This window comes from Oncorhynchus tshawytscha, linkage group LG28, assembly GCF_018296145.1.
Source record: "Oncorhynchus tshawytscha isolate Ot180627B linkage group LG28, Otsh_v2.0, whole genome shotgun sequence".
Classification (NCBI taxonomy): domain Eukaryota; kingdom Metazoa; phylum Chordata; class Actinopteri; order Salmoniformes; family Salmonidae; genus Oncorhynchus; species Oncorhynchus tshawytscha.
Genome location: NC_056456.1, coordinates 30,324,758 through 30,347,668, shown reverse-complemented (window position 1 = coordinate 30,347,668; position 22,911 = coordinate 30,324,758). Strand labels below are relative to the sequence as shown.

The window sequence follows — 22,911 nt, the reverse complement described above, 5'->3', positions numbered from 1 at the left end:
AGATATTCCAAAGGCACACATCAGTGAATTGTGAGCGTGGAGGCCTGGAGATGCTAAACATGTTTATGTTAATTAACGGCCAATTACCATGAGGCTCTACTTTAATTCATTTGTCAAGTGTTCTACTCCGCTACCCAGCCAGCCCAGCCCAGCCGACCCAGCGCCTTACCTAAATAGGTGTGCGTTTCTTTAGCCTCTAAATTAACGGTCAATTACCATGAGACCTGCAGGCTTTTTCATGACAATAGCCCGCTGACAACATTTCATAACCGCCACAGCTCTACGTCCGACGGCTGGTAGATCATTTTTTTACAGCTTTTTCTCTTCACACGGAATCAGTTTTTTTTTTTTACCCAGTCAAGGACCAATCATGAACATACACATAGTCAGGCTCTTTCAGAAACCAATCATGAACACACACGTACAGTCATGACAACAGGTTTCTATAAAAGCGTTGTCTTGTTTGAGCCAAACATCTTTTCTTTTCTAAATCTGACATTTGAGTGACACTGTCAACTTGCTTTGCTCAGGCTCATCCTGTGACTTGACCAGTTTTCAGGTAATTTGTTTTATTTGATTAAGACTGAATGTTATGACACTGTACAATTTTACATTGTTTACACTATAGACATGCAACCTCAAAGCAATGATTTTAGATATTGTTATTTGTATCTACATGTTGGCTGAACAACAACCTCAGTGCTTGATGTTTATCAGTGCCTATTCTACAGTATATGTCAAACAGCTATAAGTATACGATAGTTTGATCTGAGAAAATTGGTTGCTCTGCATTCTCTAGCAATTGTTCAAAAGATTCAACAATTATAAAATGGAAAAACATTTTATTAACTAAAAGCAGTGTTGCTCTTCCACTGACTTCAGATGGATTTCTACACCAGCAACAGACGTGCCACACTTGCTCTTCTGGAGATGGTCGATTTCATCGATGATCTGATGGATGCTCTGCTCGATGATCGGATGGGTGTTCAGACCGAAGCTCTGATCCATGCTCTGATCCATGCTGGGCTCAATGTTCTGGGCAATGTTTGGATCGGTTTTGGGAAACCTGCTCTGATCGATGATCTGATCGTTGCTCTGATCAATTTTCAGACGGATGATCTGATGCATACTCTGATTGAAGCTCTGATCAATTTTCGTATTGAAGCTTCGATCTGTGCTGCTCCGATCTATACTTTCCCCACTCTGCGCTCAACGTTCCTTTGTATCTTCGATCAGCCACCCAAAAATACTCTTCAGCTCTTCTTCTCCGCCATGCCATCTGATCCAGGCCAGAAGCAATGGGTAGACAAGGGCAGATGCTTGGTGCGACCACAAAAAGACCAAATTGCTACTACTCCTCCTCCGGATGTGTGGTTTTCAGCCTCCCCTTGGGTAAATATATTAATTATACATATTCCTCTACTGTAATGGTCACTGAACACTTCCCAGCTAGCACATAACGGCCATATGTTTCTTAGAGCTTGGTGAAAGCGTGGTTGTCCTATGGTTATTTTGTATACAACATTCCCACAACTTTCTGGGAGTGGTGCAGGATAGTTGCTTGGCTTTGGAACATTCTCAGCACACTTAAGGAACTTGACAAATTACTTTACTTTAACAGGACCTTACCTGAAAGTTCAAATGTGTAATAGGTTAAGGTTGTAGCCGCTTCAGCACCTTTTTATACGAGGTGAGGACCTCTAATAAATAACTAATTACAACTAAACATTAACAAAACAGGTTCTTCACATCAGGGGTGGAGCATGGAAATTACGACGTGATTGCAATTGAAACGCTATTTTAATTTCTTAGCTAAGGGTTTCCATTCTCAGAGTTCACAGCTCATTCCATTGACATTAAGTGCTCAGCATAATGTAGATACATGATATAGTTACATTAAAAACATCCGTACCAGCAATCTCAGGGAGGCGTGCCTAGGACTGTTGCAGTCACAAAATGCCGGTTTCAGGGTAACTGACCATTAATGAACATAAACACATTTAACATTAGTCAATGCCGGCAGGAAATTAGAGGACTGAGCCTATGGAAATGTTGTGTAACATGAGCTCAGGTGCTCTCGTGAAGGCTTTGATTTGATTTTGGATTGCATTGATGTCAGAGTGATTAGATGGACAATAGAGCGCTGAGTACCAGGCCATTAGCAACTGGCAGTTTGGTAGCTGGCTACTAATGACCATCAGTTGCATCAGGGAGCAGTTTTGGAGAAGCCTAGACTTCTTCCACATTTTTAGGTTACAGCCTTATTCTAAAATTGATTACATTGTTTTTTTCCCCATCAATGTACACACAATACCCCATAATGACAAAGCAAAAACAGGTCTTTAGAATTGTTGCACATTTATAAAAAAAACAACAATGAAATGAAATATCACATTTACGTAAGTATTCAGACCCTTTACACAGTACTTTGTTGAAGCACCTTTGGCCTCGAGTCTTTTTGGGTGTGAAGCTACTTTCTTGGCACACCTGTATTTGGGGAGTTTCTCCCATTTTTCTCTGCAGTTTTGCTCAAGCTCTGTCAGGTTGGATGGGGAGCGTTGCTGCACAACTATTTTCAGGTCTCAAGTCCGGACTCTGGCTGAGCCACTCAAGGACATTCAGAGACTTGTCCCAAAGCCACTCCCATGTTGTCTTGGCTGTGTGCTTAGGGTCATTGTCCTGTTGGAAGGTGAACCTTCACCCCAGTCTGAAATACTTTGCTGTCTGTAGCGGGTTTTCATCAAGGATCTCTCTGCTACCCCATGCTTCCCTGTAGGGATGGTGCCAGGTTTCCTCCAGACGTGACGCTTCGCATTCAGGCCAAAGAGTTCAATCTTGGTTTCATTAGACCAGAGATTCTTCTTTCTCATGGTCTGAGAGTCTTTGGGTGCCTTTTGCCAAATTCCAAGCGGGCTGTCATGTGCCTTATACTGAGGAGTGGCTTCCGTCTGGCCCCTCTACCATAAAGGCCTGAATGGTGGAGTGGCTTCCGTCTGGCCCCTCTACCATAAAGGCCTGATTTGTGGAGTGCCTTAGAGATGGTTATCCTTCTGGAAAGTTACCCCATCTCCACAGAGGAACTTGGGAGTTCAGTCAGAGTGACCATCGGGTTCTTGGTCACCTCCCTGACCAAGGCCCTTCTCCCCCGATTGCTCAGTTTGGCCAGGAGGTCAGCTCTAGGAAGAGTCTTGGTGCTTCCACACTTCTTCATTTAATAATAAAGGAGGCCACTGTGTTCTTGGGGACCTTCAATACTGCAGAAATATTTTGGTACCCTTCCCAAGATCTGTGCCTCGACACAATCCTGTCTCGGAGCTCTACGGACAATGTCTTCGACCCAATGGCAGTTTTTGAACTGTCAACTGTGGGACCTTGCATAGACAGGTGTGTTCCTTTCCAAATCATGTCCAATCAATTGGATTTACCACAGGTGGACTCCAGCCAAGTTGAAGAAACATCTCAAGGATGATCAATGGAAACAGAATGCATCTGAGCTCAATTTCTAGTCTCATAGCAAAGGGCCTGAACACTTATGTAAATATGTTATTTCTGTTTTTCAATTTTAATAAATCTGCAAAAAAAGTCGAAACCTGTTTTTGCATTGTGATTATGGGGTAATGTGTGTAGATTGAGGATTTTTAAAAATTTCATACATGTAAATAAATCTGTAGGCTGTAAGGCTGGAAAGTAACAAAATGTGGAAAAAGTCAAGTGGTCTGAATACTTTCTGAAGGAACTGTATATCAGCCAACCCTGCCCCTAATTGCAATGAGGTGCACCTGGAGACAAATACATACACCTGGGTTAATTAAGACCGCTCAAGTTGTGGGCAGGCTAGTGGAGGATAGCTTGAGGGAGGATGGTTGCTGGCTTGCCTGTGGCATGATGTTTTGCATGGACAATGCACAACTGCATGGAATGGTGGCAAGTAGTACTGTTGAAGCGATGATGCGAATGGAGGAAAAGTTGGATAAGCAACAGCTATGCTGGAATGCGATCAATATGGGTGACAGCTCTGACGATATGGACCGGGAGGATGAAGGTCAAGGATCTGAATGAGAAGAACAAAGATCACAATGCTGAAAGCAGTGGCGCATAGAAAGCGTAAAGAGGGCCATGGTAGGGAACAAGAGAAAGAATGCTTTGGATTAACCAATGCCATGAAGAAAATAGATTAGTGAAGTCAAAATAGCCCGGTTCATTGGAAATGGTAGTTTACTAATATTTTGTGGTAGCCAGGCTCCGCAAGGAAAGCTTAATTTGAACATTAAAAGCCATGTCCCTGGTGATTATTCTAGGTTGAGGGGAGTCATCTCTGGTGTCCCAATATCTATGTCCATAGATGATATTAATGAAAATGTGAAGGGAGGCAGAGTGATTGAGGACAAAAGGTTAATCCGTAGGAAAGCGGGTCAAAAAAGCTTCAGTGCTGCTGAGGTTTGAGAAGGTTTTGCCTGGAAAATTACAGATTGAAACTAAGGAATCCTATGTCAGAGAACGTGTCCCATCCCCATTGCAGTGTTTTAGATACCATGTGGGTGTCACGACTCCGACCGAAGGACACTCCCCTTCCCATTCGGGTGGCGCTCGGCGGTCGTCATCGCCAGCCTACTAGCTGCTACTGATTATTTCCTCCCCCTCCTTATGTGTTGATTGTGTGCACCTGTTTTGAGTTAGGTAGTAGGCTTTATTAGTCAGCCGGCCCGCAGGGTTCCTTGTGCGGGATTAATTATTGTGATCGTCTGTTTGGTGTACTTATGTGCACGTCTATTGGGTTTTGTGTTTTCCCATTTTGTGGGTTTTCCCTGGACGGTTTAAGTCCCCCTGTTTGGGGCATTTGTTTGTTCAGTACGCCCTGTGTTTTTGTGAGGGTTGGCTTATGTTCAGCGTTTGTATCAGTGCATTAAAATAGCACTCCCTGAACTCTCTGCTTCCTGCGCCTGACTCCTCACCCACTACACTCAGACCGTTACAGAATCCCGCACCCCCTGGAATGGAGTCAGCAGGAGCAACAGCCACTCCCCTCCCATCGATGGAAGAGAGGGTTCTACATCACACCACCGTTCTCCATCGGACTGGAACGGCGATGGATCTGGTGATGGAGAGAATGGACCGATGGGAGAGAAGCGGTCTCCTCTCTCCACCTTCGGCCCCTCCTCCTCAGGACTCCCCATCTCCCGACTCCAGCACCCTCCGTCTTACGCTCCCAAGGGTCTATGATGGAACGGCAGCAGGGTGCCAGGGGTTCTTACTCCAGCTAGAACTGTACCTGGCCACCGTCAGACCTACTCCCTCGGGAGCGGAGAGGGTGAATGTCCTCATTTCCTGCCTCACGGGTCGTGCTCTGGAGTGGGCAAATGCAGTTTGGAATGGCCCAGACTCAGCGAAGGAGCACTACCCCGAGTTTTCTCGCCGTTTCCGCTCCATGTTTGACCATCCTCCAGATGGCCGAGCGGCGGGAGAACGACTATTCCATCTCCGGCAGGAGAAAAGGAGCGCCCAGGATTACGCGTTGGAGTTCCGTACCTTGGCAGCAGGATCCGGGTGGAACGACAGGGCCCTTATCGACCACTACAGGTGTAGTCTCCGGGAGGACGTCCGCAGGGAGCTAGCGTGTCGGGACACCGCTCTTTCCTTGGATGAGCTAATTGACATGTCCATCCGACTGGACAATCTGCTGGCGGCCCGCGGGCGTTCGGAGAGGGTCCTGTGTGTTCCACCACCCAGCACCTCCACTCCTGTTCCGATGGAGTTGGGAGGGGCTTTGCCGAGGGGTACCGGAGGAGGAGGCTCCCTCTGCACCAACTGTGGTCGGAGAGGACACACGGCCGATCGGTGCTGGGAGGGTCCGTCTGGGAGTCGAGATGGCAGGCGGAACATTTCTCGATCACCCCAGGTGAGTCAGCACCAAACTCACCCAGAACCCCCTGTTGGTCACATGTTTGTCTTGATTTTTTTTCTTAACTTTTTCCCCTCTTCCCAGCATAGGGCGCTAGTCGATTCAGGCGCAGCTGGGAACTTTATGGATCGCGGACTTGCTATTAAATTAGGTGTTCCGCTTGTGCCGATAGATTCTCCCTTTCCCGTGCACTCCCTAGATAGCCGGCCATTAGGGTCAGGGGTGGTCAGGGAGACCACAATCCCACTGGACATGGTAACGCAGGGGAATCATAGGGAGCGTATCAGTCTCTATAATATTGATTCGCCTGCGTTTCCAGTGGTGTTGGGGATTCCCTGGCTGGCCCGGCACAATCCTAAAATTTTGTGGAGACAGGGGTTCTCCAGGGGTGGTCAGAGGAGTGTTCTGGAAGGTGTCTGGGAGTTTCCGTCGGTGCCACCTCGGTGGAAAGTCCAGACCAGGGTCCCACAGTGTGCATTCCCCCGATTATGCCGATTTGGCAATCGCTTTTAGTAAAAAGAAGGCGACTAAATTACCACCACATCGACCGGGAAGGGATTGTGCGATAGATCTCCTTGTAAACGCTGCGCTTCCCAAGAGTCACGTGTACCCATTGTCCCAAGAGTTGGCTATGGAGACATATATCACGGAGTCTCTGGGACAGGGGTACATTCGGTCCTCCATTTCACCCGTCTCCTCGAGTTTCTTTTTTGTGAAGAAAAAGGAGGGAGGTTTGCGTCCTTGTATTGATTATAGAGGTCTAAATGCCATCACAGTGGGGTTCAGCTACCCACTACCTCTCATTGCTACGGCAGTGGAATCCTTTCAGGGAGCGCAGTTCTTCACAAAATTGGATCTCAGGAGCGCGTATAGCCTGGTGCGTATTCGGAAGGGAGACGAGTGGAAAACCGCATTTAGTACCACATCGGGCCACTATGAGTACTGCGTCATGCCGTATGGGTTAAAAAATGCTCCAGCCATTTTTCAATCCTTTGTAGACGATATTCTCAGGGACCTGCACGGGCAGGGAGTGGTTGTTTATATCGATGACATTCTGATCTACTCAGCCACTCACGCCGCGCATGTGTCTCTGGTACGCAAGGTGCTTGGTAGACTGCTGGAGCATGACCTATACGTCAAGGCTGAGAAGTGTGTGTTCTCCAAACGAGCCGTCTCCTTTCTGGGTTATCGCATTTCCACCTCGGGGTGGAGATGGAGGGTGACCGCAGTAAGGCCGTGCGTAATTGGCCGACTCCAACCACGGTAAAAGAGGTGCAGCGGTTTTTGGGTTTTTCCAACTACTACCGGAGGTTTATCCGGGGTTTTGGCCAGGTAGCGGCTCCAATTACCTCACTGCTAAAGGGGGGCCCGGTGCGGTTGCAGTGGTCAGCGGAGGCGGACAGAGCTTTCAACAGGTTGAAGGCGCTGTTCACGGATGCACCCGTGTTGGCGCATCCGGACCCCTCTCTAGCATTCATAGTGGAGGTGGACGCGTCCGAGGCTGGGGTGGGTGCCGTGCTATCACAGCGCTCGGGTACGCCACCAAAACTCCGCCCCTGTGCTTTCTTCTCCAGTAAGCTCAGCCCAGCGGAGCGTATCTATGATGTGGGGGACCGGGAGTTGTTAGCGGTGGTCAGGGCTCTGAAGGTGTGGAGACACGGGCTTTTATGGGGCTAAGCACCCCTTTCTCATCTGGACCGACCACCAGAATCTGGAGTATATTCGGGCAGCTAGGAGACTGAACCCGCGGCAGGCAAGGTGGGCCATGTTTTTACTCGATTCCGGTTCACTTTACCATATAGACCGGGCTCCCAGAACGGGAAGGCGGACGCACTGTCCCGCTTTTACGACACGGAGGATAGGTCCACCGAACCTACTCCCATCCTTCCGGCCTCAAAGCTGATGGCACCGGTGGTATGGGAGGTGGACTCGGACATCGAGCGGGCGTTACGGGCTGAACCAGCGCCTCCTCAGTGTCCGGCGGGGCGGAGGTACGTGCCGCTTGGTGTTCGGGACCAACTGATTCGGTGGGCTCACGTCCTACCCTCCTCGGGTCACCCTGGGGTGAGGAGGACAGTAGGGAGCCTTCGGGAAGGTATTGGTGGCCTACCTTGGCTAGGGACGTTAAGGTTTATGTCTCCTCCTGTTCGGTATGCGCCCAGAGTAAGGCTCCTAGGCACCTTCCTAGAGGGAAGTTACAACCCCTCCCCGTTCCACAACGGCCATGGTCACATCTATCCGTAGATTTCCTGACCGACCTTCCCTGTCTCAGGGCAACACCACGGTTCTGGTGATTGTGGATCGGTTCTCTAAGTCCTGCCGTCTCCTCCCCCGTTGCCCGGTATCCCAACGGCCCTACAGACTGCGGAGGCATTATTCACCCACGTCTTCCGGCACTACGGGGTGCCGGAGGACATCGTTTCTGATCGGGGTCCCCAGTTCACGTCCCGAGTATGGAGGGCGTTCATGGAGCGTCTGGGGGTCTCGGTCAGCCTGACCTCCGGTTATCACCCTGAAAGTAATGGGCAGGTGGAGAGAGTAAACCAGGAGGTGGGTAGGTTTCTGCGGTCGTACTGCCAGGACCGGCCAGGGGAGTGGGCGAGATACATCCCCTGGGCGGAAATGGCCCAGAACTCATTACGCCACTCCTCTACTAATGTGTCCCCCTTTCAGTGTGTGTTGGGGTACCAGCCGGTCCTGGCACCGTGGCATCCGAGCCAGCCCGAGGCTCCTGCGGTGGAGGAATGGGTGCAGCGCTCCAAAGAAACCTGGAGGGCCGTCCAGGAATCCCTTCAACAGGCTAGTGGACGGCAGAAAAGGAGTGCTGACCGCCACCGCAGTGAGGCCCCGTGTTTGTACCAGGGGACAGGGTCTGGCTCTCGACCCGAAACCTGCCCCTCCGCGTGCCCTGCCGGAAGCTTGGGCCGCAGTGTGTAGGGCCGTTCAAAGTCCTGAGGAGAATAAACGAGGTGTGTTATCGATTACAACTCCCTTCCTATTATCGTATTAACCCCTCGTTTCATGTGTCTCTCCTCAGGCCGGTGGTAGCTGGTCCCCTACAGGACGGTGAGGTGCTGGAGGTCCCTCCTCCCCCTCTGGACATCGAGGGGTCCCCGGCGTATACGATACGGGCCATTCTGGACTCGAGACGCCGGGTGAGGGGCCTGCAGTACCTCGTGGACTGGGAGGGGTACGGTCCGGAGGAGAGGTGCTGGGTACCCACCAGGGACATTTTGGATTTGTCAATGTTGAGGGATTTCCATCGCCTCCATCCGGATCGCCCTGCGCCTCGTCCTCTGGGTCGACCTTGAGGCCGGTGTCGGCGCGCTGCGGGAGCCACGCGTCAAGGGGGGTACTGTCACGACTCCGACCGAAGGAAACTCCCTTCCCGTTCGGGTGGCGCTCGGCGGTCGTCATCGCCGGCCTACTAGCTGCTACTGATTATTTCCTCCCCCTCCTTATGTGTTGATTGTGTGTACCTGTTTTGAGTTAGGTAGTAGGCTTTATTAGTCAGCCGGCCTGCAGGGTTCCTTGTGCGGGATTAATTATTGTGATCGTCTGTTTGGTGTACTTATGTGCACGTCTATTGGGTTTTGTGTTTTCCCATTTTGTGGGTTTTCCCTGGACGGTTTAAGTCCCCCTGTTTGGGGCATTTGTTTGTTCAGTACGCCCTGTGTTTTTGTGAGGGTTGGCTTATGTTCAGCGTTTGTATCAGTGCATTAAAATACCACTCCCCTGAACTCTCTGCTTCCTGCGCCTGACTCCTCACCCACTACACTCAGACCGTTACAGTGGGAGCAATATGAAGTGTTGTAATTGCACCTGGCATTTTGTGGTTGTCAGGTGCAGAGCGAGGCTAGAGAAGCTCAGAGATATAAATTCAATCATGATGTGTTATGCAGAGGCTGTGAAACAGATTGGTAGAACTAAAGGATGGCCTGATGTAGCTTCCATTGCTGTTCCTCTAGTAAGTGGACCTACTGTCGGGGCTGGTACTTATGCTGGTCCTGGTATGGTTTCGAGGCCTGTTCAGAAAAGCTCATGCATGTGTTGTGTCAAAGGACACTTTGATAGTGAATAAAGTTGACTATGTAGCTTTCATTGGTAAGCATATCATGGAAATTGTGGAAAGCAGAAATGCCAGGTTGAAGGTTATTTTGCATATGGCAAAAGAGTTATTGGGGTAACATATGTTATTGTCCAAATTGTTGTTGACATGCTGAATAATCCTAAGGGTGGATTGTACGTACATAGCCCAACCAGAAGCCATGGATTTCAGGCAACATTCACACTGAGCTAAAGGGTAGAGCTGCCAATTTCAAGGTGCGGGACTCTAACCTGGAAGCTGACAAGAAATCCCGCTATGCCCTGCAACGAACCATCAAACAGGCAAAGCGTCAATACAGGGCTAAGATTGAATCATACTACACCGGCTCCGACGCTCGTTGGATGTGGCAGGGCTTGCAAACTATTACAGACTACAAAGGGAAGCACAGACGCGACCTGCCCAGTGACACGAGCCTACCAGACGGGCTAAATCATTTCTATGCTCGCTTCGAGGCAAGCAACACTGAGGCATGCATGAGATGCATCAGCTCTTCCGGACGACTGTGTGATCATGCTCTCCGTAGCCGACGTGAGTAAGACCTTTTAAACAGGTCAACATACACAAGGCTGCGGGGCCAGACGGATTACCAGGACGTGTGCTCCAGGCATGTGCTGACCAACTGGCAGGTGTCTTCACTGACATTTTCAACAAGTCCCTGATTGAGTCTGTAATACCAACATGCTTCAAGAAGACCACCGTAGTCCCTGTGCCCAAGAACACAAAGGCAACCTGACTAAATGACTATAGACCTGTAGCACTCATGTCCGTAGCCATGAAGTGATTTGAAAGGCTGGTAATGGTTCACATCAACCCCAGAAACCCTAGACACACTCCAATTTGCATACCGCCCAAAAAGCTCCACAGATGATGCAATCTCTATTGCACTCCACACTGCCCTTTCCCACCTGGACAAAAGGAGCACCTATGTGAGAATGCTGTTCATTGATTACAGCTCAGCGTTCAACACCATAGTACCCTCAAAGCTCATCAACAAGCTAAGGATCCTGGGACTAAATACCTCCCTCTGCAACTGGATCCTGGACTTCCTGACAGGCCGCACCCAAGTGGTGAGGGTAGGTAGCAACACGTCTGCCACGCTGATCCACAACACTGGAGCTCCCTAGGAGTGCGTGCTCAGTTCCCTCCTGTACTCCCTGTTCACCCACGACTGCATGGCCAGGCACGACTCCAACACCATCATTAAGTTTGCTGACAACACAACAGTGCCTGATCACCGACAATGACGAGACAGCCTATAGGGAGAAGGTCAGAGACCTGGCCGGGTGGTGCCAGAATAACAACCTATCCCTCAACGTAACCAAGACTAAGGAGATGATTGTGGACTACAGGAAAAGGAGCACCGAGCACGTCCCCAATCTCATCGACGGGGCTGTAGTGGAGCAGGTTGAGAGCTTCAAATTCCTTGGTGTCCACATCAACAACAAACTAGATTTGTCCAAACACACCAAGACAGTCGTGAAGAGGGCACGAAAAACCCTATTCCACCTCAGGAAACTAAAAAGATTTGGCATGGGTCCTGAGATCCACAAAAGGTTCTACAGCTGCAACATCGAGAGCATCCTGACCGGTTGCATCACTGCCTGGTACGGCAATTGCTTGGCTTCCGACCGCAAGGCACTTCAGAGGGTAGTGCGTACTGCCCAGTACATCACTGGGGCAAAGCTGCCTGCCATCCAGGACCTCTACACCAGGCGGTGTCAGAGGAAGGCCCTAAAAATTGTCAAAGACCCCAGCCACCCCAGTTATAGACTGTTCTCTCTACTACCGCATGGCAAGCGGTACCGGAGTGCCGAGTCTAGGACAAAAAAGCATTCTCAACAGTTTTTACCCCCAAGCCATAAGACTCCTGAACAGGTAACCAAATGGTTACCCGGACTATTTGCATTGTGTGCCCCCCCAACCCCTCTTTTATGCTGCTGCTACTCTCTGTTTATCTTATATGCATAGTCAATTTAACTATACATTCATGTACATAGTACAGTGGGGCAAAAAAGTATTTAGTCAGCCACCAATTGTGCAAGTTCTCCCACTTAAAAAGATGAGAGGCCTGTAATTTTCATCATAGGTACACTTCAGCTATGCCAGACAAAATTAGGGAAAAAATCCAGAAAATCACATTGTAGGATTTTTAATGAATTTATTTGCAAATTATGGTGGAAGATAAGTATTTGGTCACCTACAAACAAGCAAGATTTCTGGCTCTCACAGACCTGTAACTTCTACTTGTTATCAGTATAAAAGACACCTGTCCACAACCTCAAACAGTCACACTCCAAACTCCACTATGGCCAAGACCAAAGAGCTGTCAAAGGACACCAGAAACAAAATTGTAAACCTACACCAGGCTGGGAAGACTGAATCTGCAAAAGGTAAGCAGCTTGATTTGAAGAAATCAACTGTGGGAGCAATTATTAGGAAATGGAAGACATACAAGACCACTGATAATCTCCCTCGATCTAAGGCTCCATGCAAGATCTCACCCCGTGGGGTCAAAATGATCACAAGAACGGTGAGCAAAAATCCCAGAACCACACGGGGGGGGGGACCTAGTGAATGACCTGCAGAGAGCTGGGACCACAGTAACAAAGCCTACCATCAGTAACACACTATGCCGCCAGGGACTCAAATCCTGCAGTGCCAGACGTGTCCCTCTGCTTAAGCCAGTACATGTCCAGGCCCGTCTGACGTTTGCTAGAGAGCATTTGGATGATCCAGAAGAAGATTGGGAGAATGTCATATGGTCAGATGAAACCAAAATATAACTTTTTGGTAACAACTCAACTCGTCGTGTTTGGAGGACAAAAGAATGCTGAGTTGCATCCAAAGAACACCATACCTGGGGTGGAAACATCATGCTTTGGGGCTGTTTTTCTGCAAAAGGACCAGGACGACTGATCCGTGTAAAGCATGGGTGTCAAACTCTGGCCCGTGGGCCAAATTTGGCCCGAGGGGTAATTATATTTGGCCCGCGAGACAATACCAAATTACTACTAGAGCTGGCCCGCCGGTATTATACAGCGCATTCACCACTAATACTACGAATCCCATAATGCTCTGCTGTTTTCGCGCGCCAATCAGGACAGGACCCAGAAACGCTCTCTCTCTGTGACAGTAGTCATAGCAACATAGACGCTACAACTGTCAGCGAGCTAACCCTTCCCAAAAATGGCGAAAAGAAAGGCAGAAAACAGGAGCTTTCTGGACAAGTGGGAGGCAGAATATCTGTTTACATATGTAAAAGACAAACCTGTTTGTCTTGTTTGTGGAGTCAACGTGGCTGTAAGTAAGGAGTACAACATTAGACGACACTATGAAACGAAACACCATGACAAATGCAAGGACCTGGACATGACTCAAAGGAGCCAGAAAGTAGAGGAGATGAAAAGAAGTTTGGTTTCACAACAGAATATGTTTAAAAAGCCACATCACAAAGCGAGGCTGCTGTAAAGGCTAGTTATATAGTGGCAGCAGAGATCGCAAAATCAGCCCGGCCCTTTAATGAGGGAGAGTTCATGAAAAAGTGCATGATGAAGGTTTGTGACCTCGTATGCCCAGAGAAAAAACAAGCATTTTCAAACGTGAGCCTGAGCAGGAACACAGTAGCTGATCGCACATGTGATCTTGCCACCAATCTGTATGACCAGCTGATGGAAAAGGGAAAAGATTTTGTTGCGTTCTCCCTCGCTGTGGATGAGAGCTGCGACGCATCTGATACTGCTCAGCTGTCAGTCTTCATCCGTGGAGTGGACTCAAATCTGTGTGTTACGGAGGAGCTATTAGGATTCAAATCAATGCATGGCACAACCACAGGAAAGGAAATCTTTGAGGAGGTTTCCAAATGTGTAACTGAAATAAAGCTGCCGTGGGATAAACTCGTTGGATTAACAACAGATGGTGCGCCAGCGATGTGCGGTAAAAAAGAGTGGACTGGTGGGCATGGTTCGGGAGAAGATGCGGGAAGAGAACTGTGCAGGTGAGCTAACTGTTTACCACTGCATCATACATCAGGAAGCACTGTGTGCCAAAGCCCTAAAGATGGAACATGTTATGACCTCAGTAACACAGGTAGTTAACTTTATAAGAGCCAAAGGTCTAAATCACCGCCAGTTTAAATCTTTTCTGGAGGAGTATGGTTCGGAATATGCAGACGTGCCGTATCACACAGAGGTGAGATGGCTAAGCAGAGGAAAAGTACTGAACAGATGTTTCGAGCTGCGTGAGGAAATATGTCAATTCCTGGAAACCAAAGGGAAGGATACAGCAGAGCTCCGGGAGCAAAAGTTCCTGTGTGAGCTGGCCTTTCTCTGTGACATCTCAAATCAAATCAAATCAAATCAAATTTTATTTGTCACATACACATGGTTAGCAGATGTTAATGCGAGTGTAGCGAAATGCTTGTGCTTCTAGTTCCGACAATGCAGTAATAACGAGCAAGTAATCTAACTAACAATTCCAAAAAAAAAAAACTACTGTCTTATACACAGTGTAAGGGGATAAAGAATATGTACATAAGGATATATGAATGAGTGATGGTACAGAGCAGCATAGGCAAGATACAGTAGATGATATCGAGTACAGTATATACATATGAGATAAGTATGTAAACCAAGTGGCATAGTTAAAGTGGCTAGTGATACATGTATTACATAAGGATGCAGTCGATGATATAGAGTACAGTATCAACGTATGCATATGAGATGAACAATGTAGGGTAAGTAACATTATATAAGGTAGCATTGTTTAAAGTGGCTAGTGATATATTTACATAATTTCCCATCAATTCCCATGATTAAAGTGGCTGGAGTAGAGTCAGTGTCATTGACAGTGTGTTGGCAGTAGCCACTCAATGTTAGTGGTGGCTGTTTAACAGTCTGATGGCCTTGAGATAGAAGCTGTTTTTCAGTCTCTCGGTCCCAGCTTTGATGCACCTGTACTGACCTCGCCTTCTGGATGACAGCGGGGTGAACAGGCAGTGGCTCGGGTGGTTGATGTCCTTGATGATCTTTATGGCCTTCCTGTAGCATCGGGTGGTGTAGGTGTCCTGGAGGGCAGGTAGTTTGCCCCGGTGATGCGTTGTGCAGACCTCACTACCCTCTGGAGAGCCTTACGGTTGAGGGCGGTGCAGTTGCCATACCAGGCGGTGATACAGCCCGCCAGGATGCTCTCGATTGTGCATCTGTAGAAGTTTGTGAGTGCTTTTGGTGACAAGCCGAATTTCTTCAGCCTCCTGAGGTTGAAGAGGCGCTGCTGCGCCTTCCTCACGATGCTGTCTGTGTGAGTGGACCAATTCAGTTTGTCTGTGATGTGTATGCCGAGGAACTTAAAACTTGCTACCCTCTCCACTACTGTTCCATCGATGTGGATGGGGGGTGTTCCCTCTGCTGTTTCCTGAAGTCCACAATCATCTCCTTAGTTTTGTTGACGTTGAGTGTGAGGTTATTTTCCTGACACCACACTCCGAGGGCCCTCACCTCCTCCCTGTAGGCCGTCTCGTCGTTGTTGGTAATCAAGCCTACCACTGTTGTGTCGTCCGCAAACTTGATGATTGAGTTGGAGGCGTGCATGGCCACGCAGTCGTGGGTGAACAGGGAGTACAGGAGGGGGCTCAGAACGCACCCTTGTGGGGCCCCAGTGTTGAGGATCAGCGGGGAGGAGATGTTGTTGCCTACCCTCACCACCTGGGGGCGGCCCGTCAGGAAGTCCAGTACCCAGTTGCACAGGGCGGGGTCGAGACCCAGGGTCTCGAGCTTGATGACGAGCTTGGAGGGTACTATGGTGTTGAATGCCGAGCTGTAGTCGATGAACAGCATTCTCACATAGGTATTCCTCTTGTCCAGATGGGTTAGGGCAGTGTGCAGTGTGGTTGAGATTGCATCGTCTGTGGACCTATTTGGGCGGTAAGCAAATTGGAGTGGGTCAAGGGTGTCAGGTAGGGTGGAGGTGATATGGTCCTTGACTAGTCTCTCAAAGCACTTCATGATGACGGATGTGAGTGCTACGGGGCGGTAGTCGTTTAGCTCAGTTACCTTAGCTTTCTTGGGAACAGGAACAATGGTGGCCCTCTTGAAGCATGTGGGAACAGCAGACTGGTATAGGGATTGGTTGAATATGTCCGTAAACACACCGGCCAGCTGGTCTGCGCATGCTCTGAGGGCGCGGCTGGGGATGCCGTCTGGGCCTGCAGCCTTGCGAGGGTTAACACGTTTAAATGTCTTACTCACTTCGGCTGCAGTGAAGGAGAGACCGCATGATTCCGTTGCAGGCCGTGTCAGTGGCACTGTATTGTCCTCAAAGCGGGCAAAAAAGTTATTTAGTCTGCCTGGGAGCAAGACATCCTGGTCCGTGACTGGGCTGGGTTTCTTCCTGTAGTCCGTGATTGATTGTAGACCCTGCCACATACCTCTTGTGTCTGAGCCGTTGAATTGAGATTCTACTTTGTCTCTGTACTGGCGCTTAGCTTGTTTGATAGCCTTGCGGAGGGAATAGCTGCACTGTTTGTATTCAGTCATGTTACCAGACACCTTGCCCTGATTAAAAGCAGTGGTTCGTGCCTTCAGTTTCACACGAATGCTGCCATCAATCCACGGTTTCTGGTTAGGGAATGTTTTAATCGTTGCTATGGGAACGACATCTTCAACGCACGTTCTAATGAACTCGCACACCGTATCAGCGTATTCGTCAATGTTGTTGTCTGACGCAATACGAAACATCTCCCAGTCCACGTGATGGAAGCAGTCTTGGAGTGTGGAGTCAGCTTGGTCGGACCAGCGTTGGACAGACCTCAGCGTGGGAGCTTCTTGTTTTAGTTTCTGTCTGTAGGCAGGGATCAACAAAATGGAGTCGTGGTCAGCTTTTCCGAAAGGGGGCGGGGCAGGGCCTTATATGCGTCGCGGAAGTTAGAGTAACAATGATCCAGGGTCTTTCCACCCCTGGTTGCGCAATCAATATGCTGATAAAATTTAGGGAGTCTTGTTTTCAGATTAGCCTTGTTAAAATCCCCAGCTACAATGAATGCAGCCTCCGGATAAATCGTTTCCAGTTTGCAGAGAGTTAAATAAAGTTCGTTCAGAGCCATCGATGTGTCTGCTTGGGGGGGATATATACGGCTGTGATTATAATCGAAGAGAATTCTCTTGGTAGATAATGCGGTCTACATTTGATTGTGAGGAATTCTAAATCAGGTGAACAGAAGGATTTGAGTTCCTGTATGTTTCCTTCATCACACCATGTCACGTTGGCCATAAGGCATACGCCCCCGCCCGTCTTCTTACCAGAGAGATGTTTGTTTCTGTCGGCGCGATGCGCGGAGAAACCCGCTGGCTGCACCGCTTCGGATTGCGTCTCTCCAGTGAGCCATGTTTCCGTGAAGCAGAGAACGTTACAGTCTCTGATGTCCCTCTGGAATGCTACCCTTGCTCGGATTTCATCAACCTTGTTGTCAAGAGACTGGACATTGGCAAGAAGAATGCTGGGGAGTGGTGCACGATGTGCCCGTCTCCGGAGTCTGACCAGAAGACCGCTTCGTTTCCCTCTTTTTCTGAGTCGTTTTTTTTTTTTTTTTTTTGGTCGCTGCATGTGATCCACTCGGTTACACTGGTCGAGCCATCTCACCTGCAGCTTCAGGGGCGGGGGCGCATCATCACAGACATGTACGCTGCAGTGAGGGCCTTCAAAACTAAACTGTGCCTGTGGGAGAATCAGATGCTGCAAGGAAACCCTTGCCATTTTCCCTGCTGCCAATCCATAAAAGCGCAGATCTCTACCGCCGTGTTCCCATGCGCACAGTTTGCTGAAAAACTCAGTGTTCTCGCCGCTGAGTTTAGCCGGCGATTTGCCGACTTCGATGCCCAGAAATGCAAGTTTGAACTGCTTAGTAATCCCTTCGCAGTTGATGTGGAAAATGCACCAACCAACATCCAAATGGAGCTAATTGAACTCCAGTGCAACGACACGCTGAAGTCAAAGTATGATGCTGTGGGCGCCGCACAGTTTCCATGGTTCATCCCTGACACAATGCCTCAGCTCCGCACCCAAGCTGCTCAGATGCTCTCCATGTTCGGCAGCACTTATCTATGCGAGCAACTTTTCTCCTCGATGAAGATGACCAAAACAACTCACAGGAGACGTCTGACTGATGAACATCTTCGCTCGATACTGAGGATTTCTTCAGCTCAGAGCTTGAGCCCAGACATTGATGAACTAGCATCCAAGAAGAGATGCCAGGTATCTGGCTTGGGCACATCAGATTAGACCAGTGTGCAATAATTTACGTTTTCTTTATGCACTTTTTCTTGCTACAAGGCATGGGCTTGAATGGTTGATTGATTTATTATCATTTTATTTGTAAAATTATTAGCCAGTGGAAAAAGTTTATTTTGGTATTTAAATCAGAAGGCTGCAAATAGAAAAGAGGCATACAATTTTTATTTAAATTTTATTTATTTAATAAATGAATGCCATTGATGTTTTTTCATTTGAAATTCGATTTTGCATGTCTCCACTATTAAATTATATATTGTATGGTAATAAGCGATGCTTGTTCCATATTCAATGTTAAAGCAAAACTTGTTTGGGTCCATATTAAAAGGTTAATTTGTTCAATGTTGGCCCGTGACTTTGTTCAGGTTTTACATTTTGGCCCACTGGGTATTTGAGTTTGACACCCCTGGTGTAAAGGAAAGAATGAATGGGGCCATGTATCGTGAGATTTTGAGTGAAAACCTCCTTCCATCAGCAAGGGCATTGAAGATGAAACGTGGCTGGGTCTTTCAGCATGACAATGATCCCAAACACACCGCCCGGGCAATGAAGGAGTGGCTTTGTAATAAGCATTTCAAGGTCCTGGAGTGGCCTAGCCAGTCTCCAGATCTCAACCCCATAGAAAATCTTTGAAGGGAGTTGAAAGTCTGTGTTGCCCAGCAACAGCCCTAAAACATCACTGCTCTAGAGGAGATCTGCATGGAGGAATGGGCCAAAATACCAGCAACAGTGTGTGAAAACCTTGTGAAGACTTACAGAAAATGTTTGACCTCTGTCATTGCCAACAAAGGGTATGTAACAAAGTATTCAGAAACTTTTGTTATTGACCAAATACTTATTTTCCACCATAATTTGCAAATTCATTAATGTGATTTTTTTTTTCTCATTTTTTTTCTCAAATTACAGGCCTCTCATCTTTTTAAGTGGGAGAACTTGCACAATTGGTGGCTGACTAAATACTTTTTTGCCCCACTGTACCTAAATTGGCCCGACCAACCAGTGCTCCCGTACATTGGCTAAACGGGCTATTTGCATTGTGTCCCACCACCCGCCAACCCCTCTTTTTACGCTTCTGCTACTCTCTGTTCATCTATGCATAGTCACTCTAACGATACCTACATGTACATAATACCTCAATAAGCCTGACTAACAGGTGTTTGTATATAGCCTTGCTACTCTTTATTCAAATGTCTTTTTACTGTTTTATTTCTTTACCTACACACACACACACACACACGCCTTCCTGCACCATTGGTTAGAGCCTGTAAGTAAGCATTTCACGGTAAGGTCTACACCTGTTGTATTCGGCGCACGTGACAACTACACTTTGATTTGATTGTCTCTGGATGATGTAGATCGGGTTTGGTGGGTTTGGGATGTTTTCTTCTTCTTAGTAGTACATTATTAGCCAGACCATGATTGCTCACACACTCCAGCACAGTTGGTGGCGGCATGCACTTTAAACAACTGCCATGATACCATAGAAGAATTAAGACACGCACATGTCACACACATGGTTACATTTTAATTTCAATTTTGGTAATGTTCTCAGATGGTTCATAGAATGTTAAGAAACAATGTTCTTCTGTGGGAATTTCAGTACTTCAGCACAACGTTTCCTACAGGGTTACTCATCGTTCTATTTAAAGTAATGTTGCAAATTTGTTCAGAGAACTTTAAGAACTTTTCATAAAAACCAAGGAGAACTTTAGTAATGTTCAGAGAACATTCTAAGAATGTTATTTAAAAACATATACATTCCGTTCTCAGCATCAACAAAACTCTCTATCCTCATCAAAGTGTGTTCAGGTGTGTTGGCCATGGCCACACCTGATATTAATGAATGCTTGTTTACTTTGAAATGGATCTATTTGAATAGAATACAATTAACAGCTTTGTATGTTTAAAAAATGTCAGATTATCTCTATCCTGGTGGCGCAGTGAACTAATTCCGTTGATAGAGAATGAAAGACAATAGGTTCAAATCTTGCTGTTGCACTGTCCAAAAAATTAAGATGTGTTTTCATTATTAATGCCTAAGATATGACTTTCCAATATGTTTATCCAATATCTAATGTTTTTAATTTTCCAATGCTCTATTCTGTTGCATGGAAATATTGTCAATTGTTATGTCAACCCTCAGTATCGTCACCTTCATATTTATCGCTATCAGCGAATTCATTATCCATAACATACTGTTCAGACCTAATTATTGATTGTTTGAGTGACAGAACATGTTTTTGAACGGAGAACCTTTCTTTCCACTGCAGGGCGAGGGCTATAACAAGGACCAGGACCAGGACTATAACCAGGACCAGGACTATAACAAGGACCAGGACCAGGACTATAACAAGGACCAGGACCAAGGTAGCGGATGGAGAACACATGGACCATATGGAGACCTATGTGCCATCGCTGCCCTCCTGTTTCTTGGTTGTCAGTAGTTAACATAGCCACACAAAGTCAAAACTGGCTAAAATGTAAACATTTATAAAGACAAAAATGTGCTTTTTGGTCTTAATTTAAAGTTAGGGTTAGGCATAAGGTTATCAGTGTGGTTAAGGTTAGGGTTAAAATCACATTTTAAGAAGATAAACTGTAGAAATAGGTGGGGTTTTGACTTTGTGGCTGTGGTAACTGGTGACGAGCGATAGCACCAACCCCCAAGGGAGATTAGCTGACGTCATGGAGTCAACTAATGGGTATCTTAATAAAAAGTTCACTCTGTTGTCTTTTTCGCTCTCTCCATATATTTTTCTGTGGTTCTCTCTCTTGCGGATTACCTTCATTTTGATGTGAGGTGAAGCGATGAAGACTGATAAAAGAGTCTACGTTTACTCCCCTTCATGCATCCAAGACTTAACAAGCGCCCACTTACTAACATTACACAATTCAGCTTTGCTTTGACATCCGCTATCAGATCCATGAAGGGGAGTGAACAGGGACAGGAGAGAACATCTTCCTGGAATGAAACAGGTTGAGTTTAAAGTGTGACCATGTTATTTTGTAAATATATTGTATAGAGTATTGTAGTTCAGAATATCTCTACTCCTGTCAGGTCAGTCTATTTTTGATTGCTACTGGTGACCCTGTAACCCGGTACTATCCTGTGTCAGTAATTTGAGATATATATGGTTAAATTAAAAAAGATTTGTAATATTGATATTGTGCGTGACAGAAAAATGTCCTTTAGAGTGGAACTTGAGGCAGCAGATGTTTCTGACTCTGAGCAGGCGCCAAAGATTTTGTACAAACTCAAACGTAGGAAAAGCATGGATGAGCCTATATTTTTTAGCTCAGAAACAGAGATCTACATAAGTAAAGATGCAGATTATCAGACATTGAGAGTTAAAAACAATGGCATAGACTCTTCTCAACGCAAACGTAGGAATAGCTTAAATATTCCACCAGATTTTTGAGCAGTGCTGTAACATGCACACTGCAACATATACATGCTTTATGTATACTTCCGAGATACATAGTCACACTTTAAACCAAGTATACTGTATCTAATAAAGCCTTCATGACACCTTCATAATGTCCTACATAGAGGCTACACAAATCATTTGAAATCAAATGTCATGCTGCAAGAAAAGGTGATGTAACAGGTCCTTTGTTATAGTCCCTCCCCAAATGTATAACCCCAAAAAGGTTGAGACAACATGTTCTAAGTCGCCGATGATGCAAATGTTACATCAGGTCTTAGGCCTGAAAGAGACCGTTGTTTTAGTCTATTTCTGACTCACCTAGGGTGTTTTTAAGTATATTAGCTTAAAGGGCATCTCCAACACTTTTTAACCTCATTCTCATTATGTCCAGCACAATACCAGTGTCAACATATGTGAAAATGGCACATTTGTGTGTTTTGTAGAAAAATGATTTAAAAAGACATCAAAAGTTGAAACATTTAAAAATCTGTGATTTTCAAGGTAACCTGGGAAGCAAGATAATACTCTCCCTTGGGCTAGAAACTTGTTGAAGATTTTGAAAATCACTTTTAATCCTAACCTCTGCATTTTTAAGGACCTTGTCTTTTAAACCACAGATCATAGAAATGCCCTGTTTTCACATATTTAGACACTGTTTTTTCTTGGAGTTGATGAACATAAGGTTGAGAAATAGCAGAATTGCTCTTTAACATTGTTCAGAAAATCCTGGAATGCATTGAAAATGTATCATTCAAAAGCACATTGCTTTTGAACCAGCTAACAAATTGTTAATTGTTTAGATGAATCAACAACACCCTAGATAAGTAAGAACTGTCCCTTCAACAGATTATTTATATATTTTTAAATATATTTATATTTGTTTGATGTAATTTGCATGTATATATGGTTTACTTGAATTCAAGTGACTGTCAGATCACAATTAACATTGCATGGAGCATGAGTTATACACGAAGGAGGTAGACAGAAGGACGGCATACTAACCATTTCCTCTTCATTGCTCTGTAGAAAATGTGCCCTACATCAAAAACTGTTTGTCACCCTTGATAGAGTATAAGGTTAAACTACTGTCATACTAACATCGATTATTGCTCCTATGTTTTAAATGTATATATCTTTTGTATTTGTAATGTTAATAAAAATCTGCTATTTTATTTTTGTCCCCATGCAGTCCTAAT

The 22,911-nt window shown here is 46.5% G+C and overlaps 1 protein-coding gene across 1 annotated transcript; it reads left to right on the top strand.

Annotated features, from left to right (window-relative positions):
• The first annotated feature begins 420 nt into the window (after window positions 1-420).
• On the top strand, window positions 421-22,887 carry LOC112227074. The gene is made up of 3 exons (XM_024391895.2): window positions 421-559; window positions 883-1,392; window positions 20,558-22,887. The coding sequence occupies exons 2-3, from the start codon at window positions 883-885 to the stop codon at window positions 20,729-20,731; spliced, it is 684 nt and encodes a 227-aa protein (XP_024247663.2). The 5' UTR covers window positions 421-559; the 3' UTR covers window positions 20,732-22,887.
• The last annotated feature ends 24 nt before the right edge of the window (window positions 22,888-22,911 follow it).

What these genes read in the sequence shown, in the direction of transcription:
- LOC112227074 (XM_024391895.2), top strand. Translation starts at nt 883, where the DNA reads ATGGATTTCTACACCAGCAACAGACGTGCCACACTTGCTCTTCTGGAG. An exon ending in GGTTTTCAGCCTCCCCTTGG is followed by an intron (nt 1,393 to 20,557) that starts GTAAATATATTA and finishes TTTCCACTGCAG; the next exon opens with GGCGAGGGCTATAACAAGGA.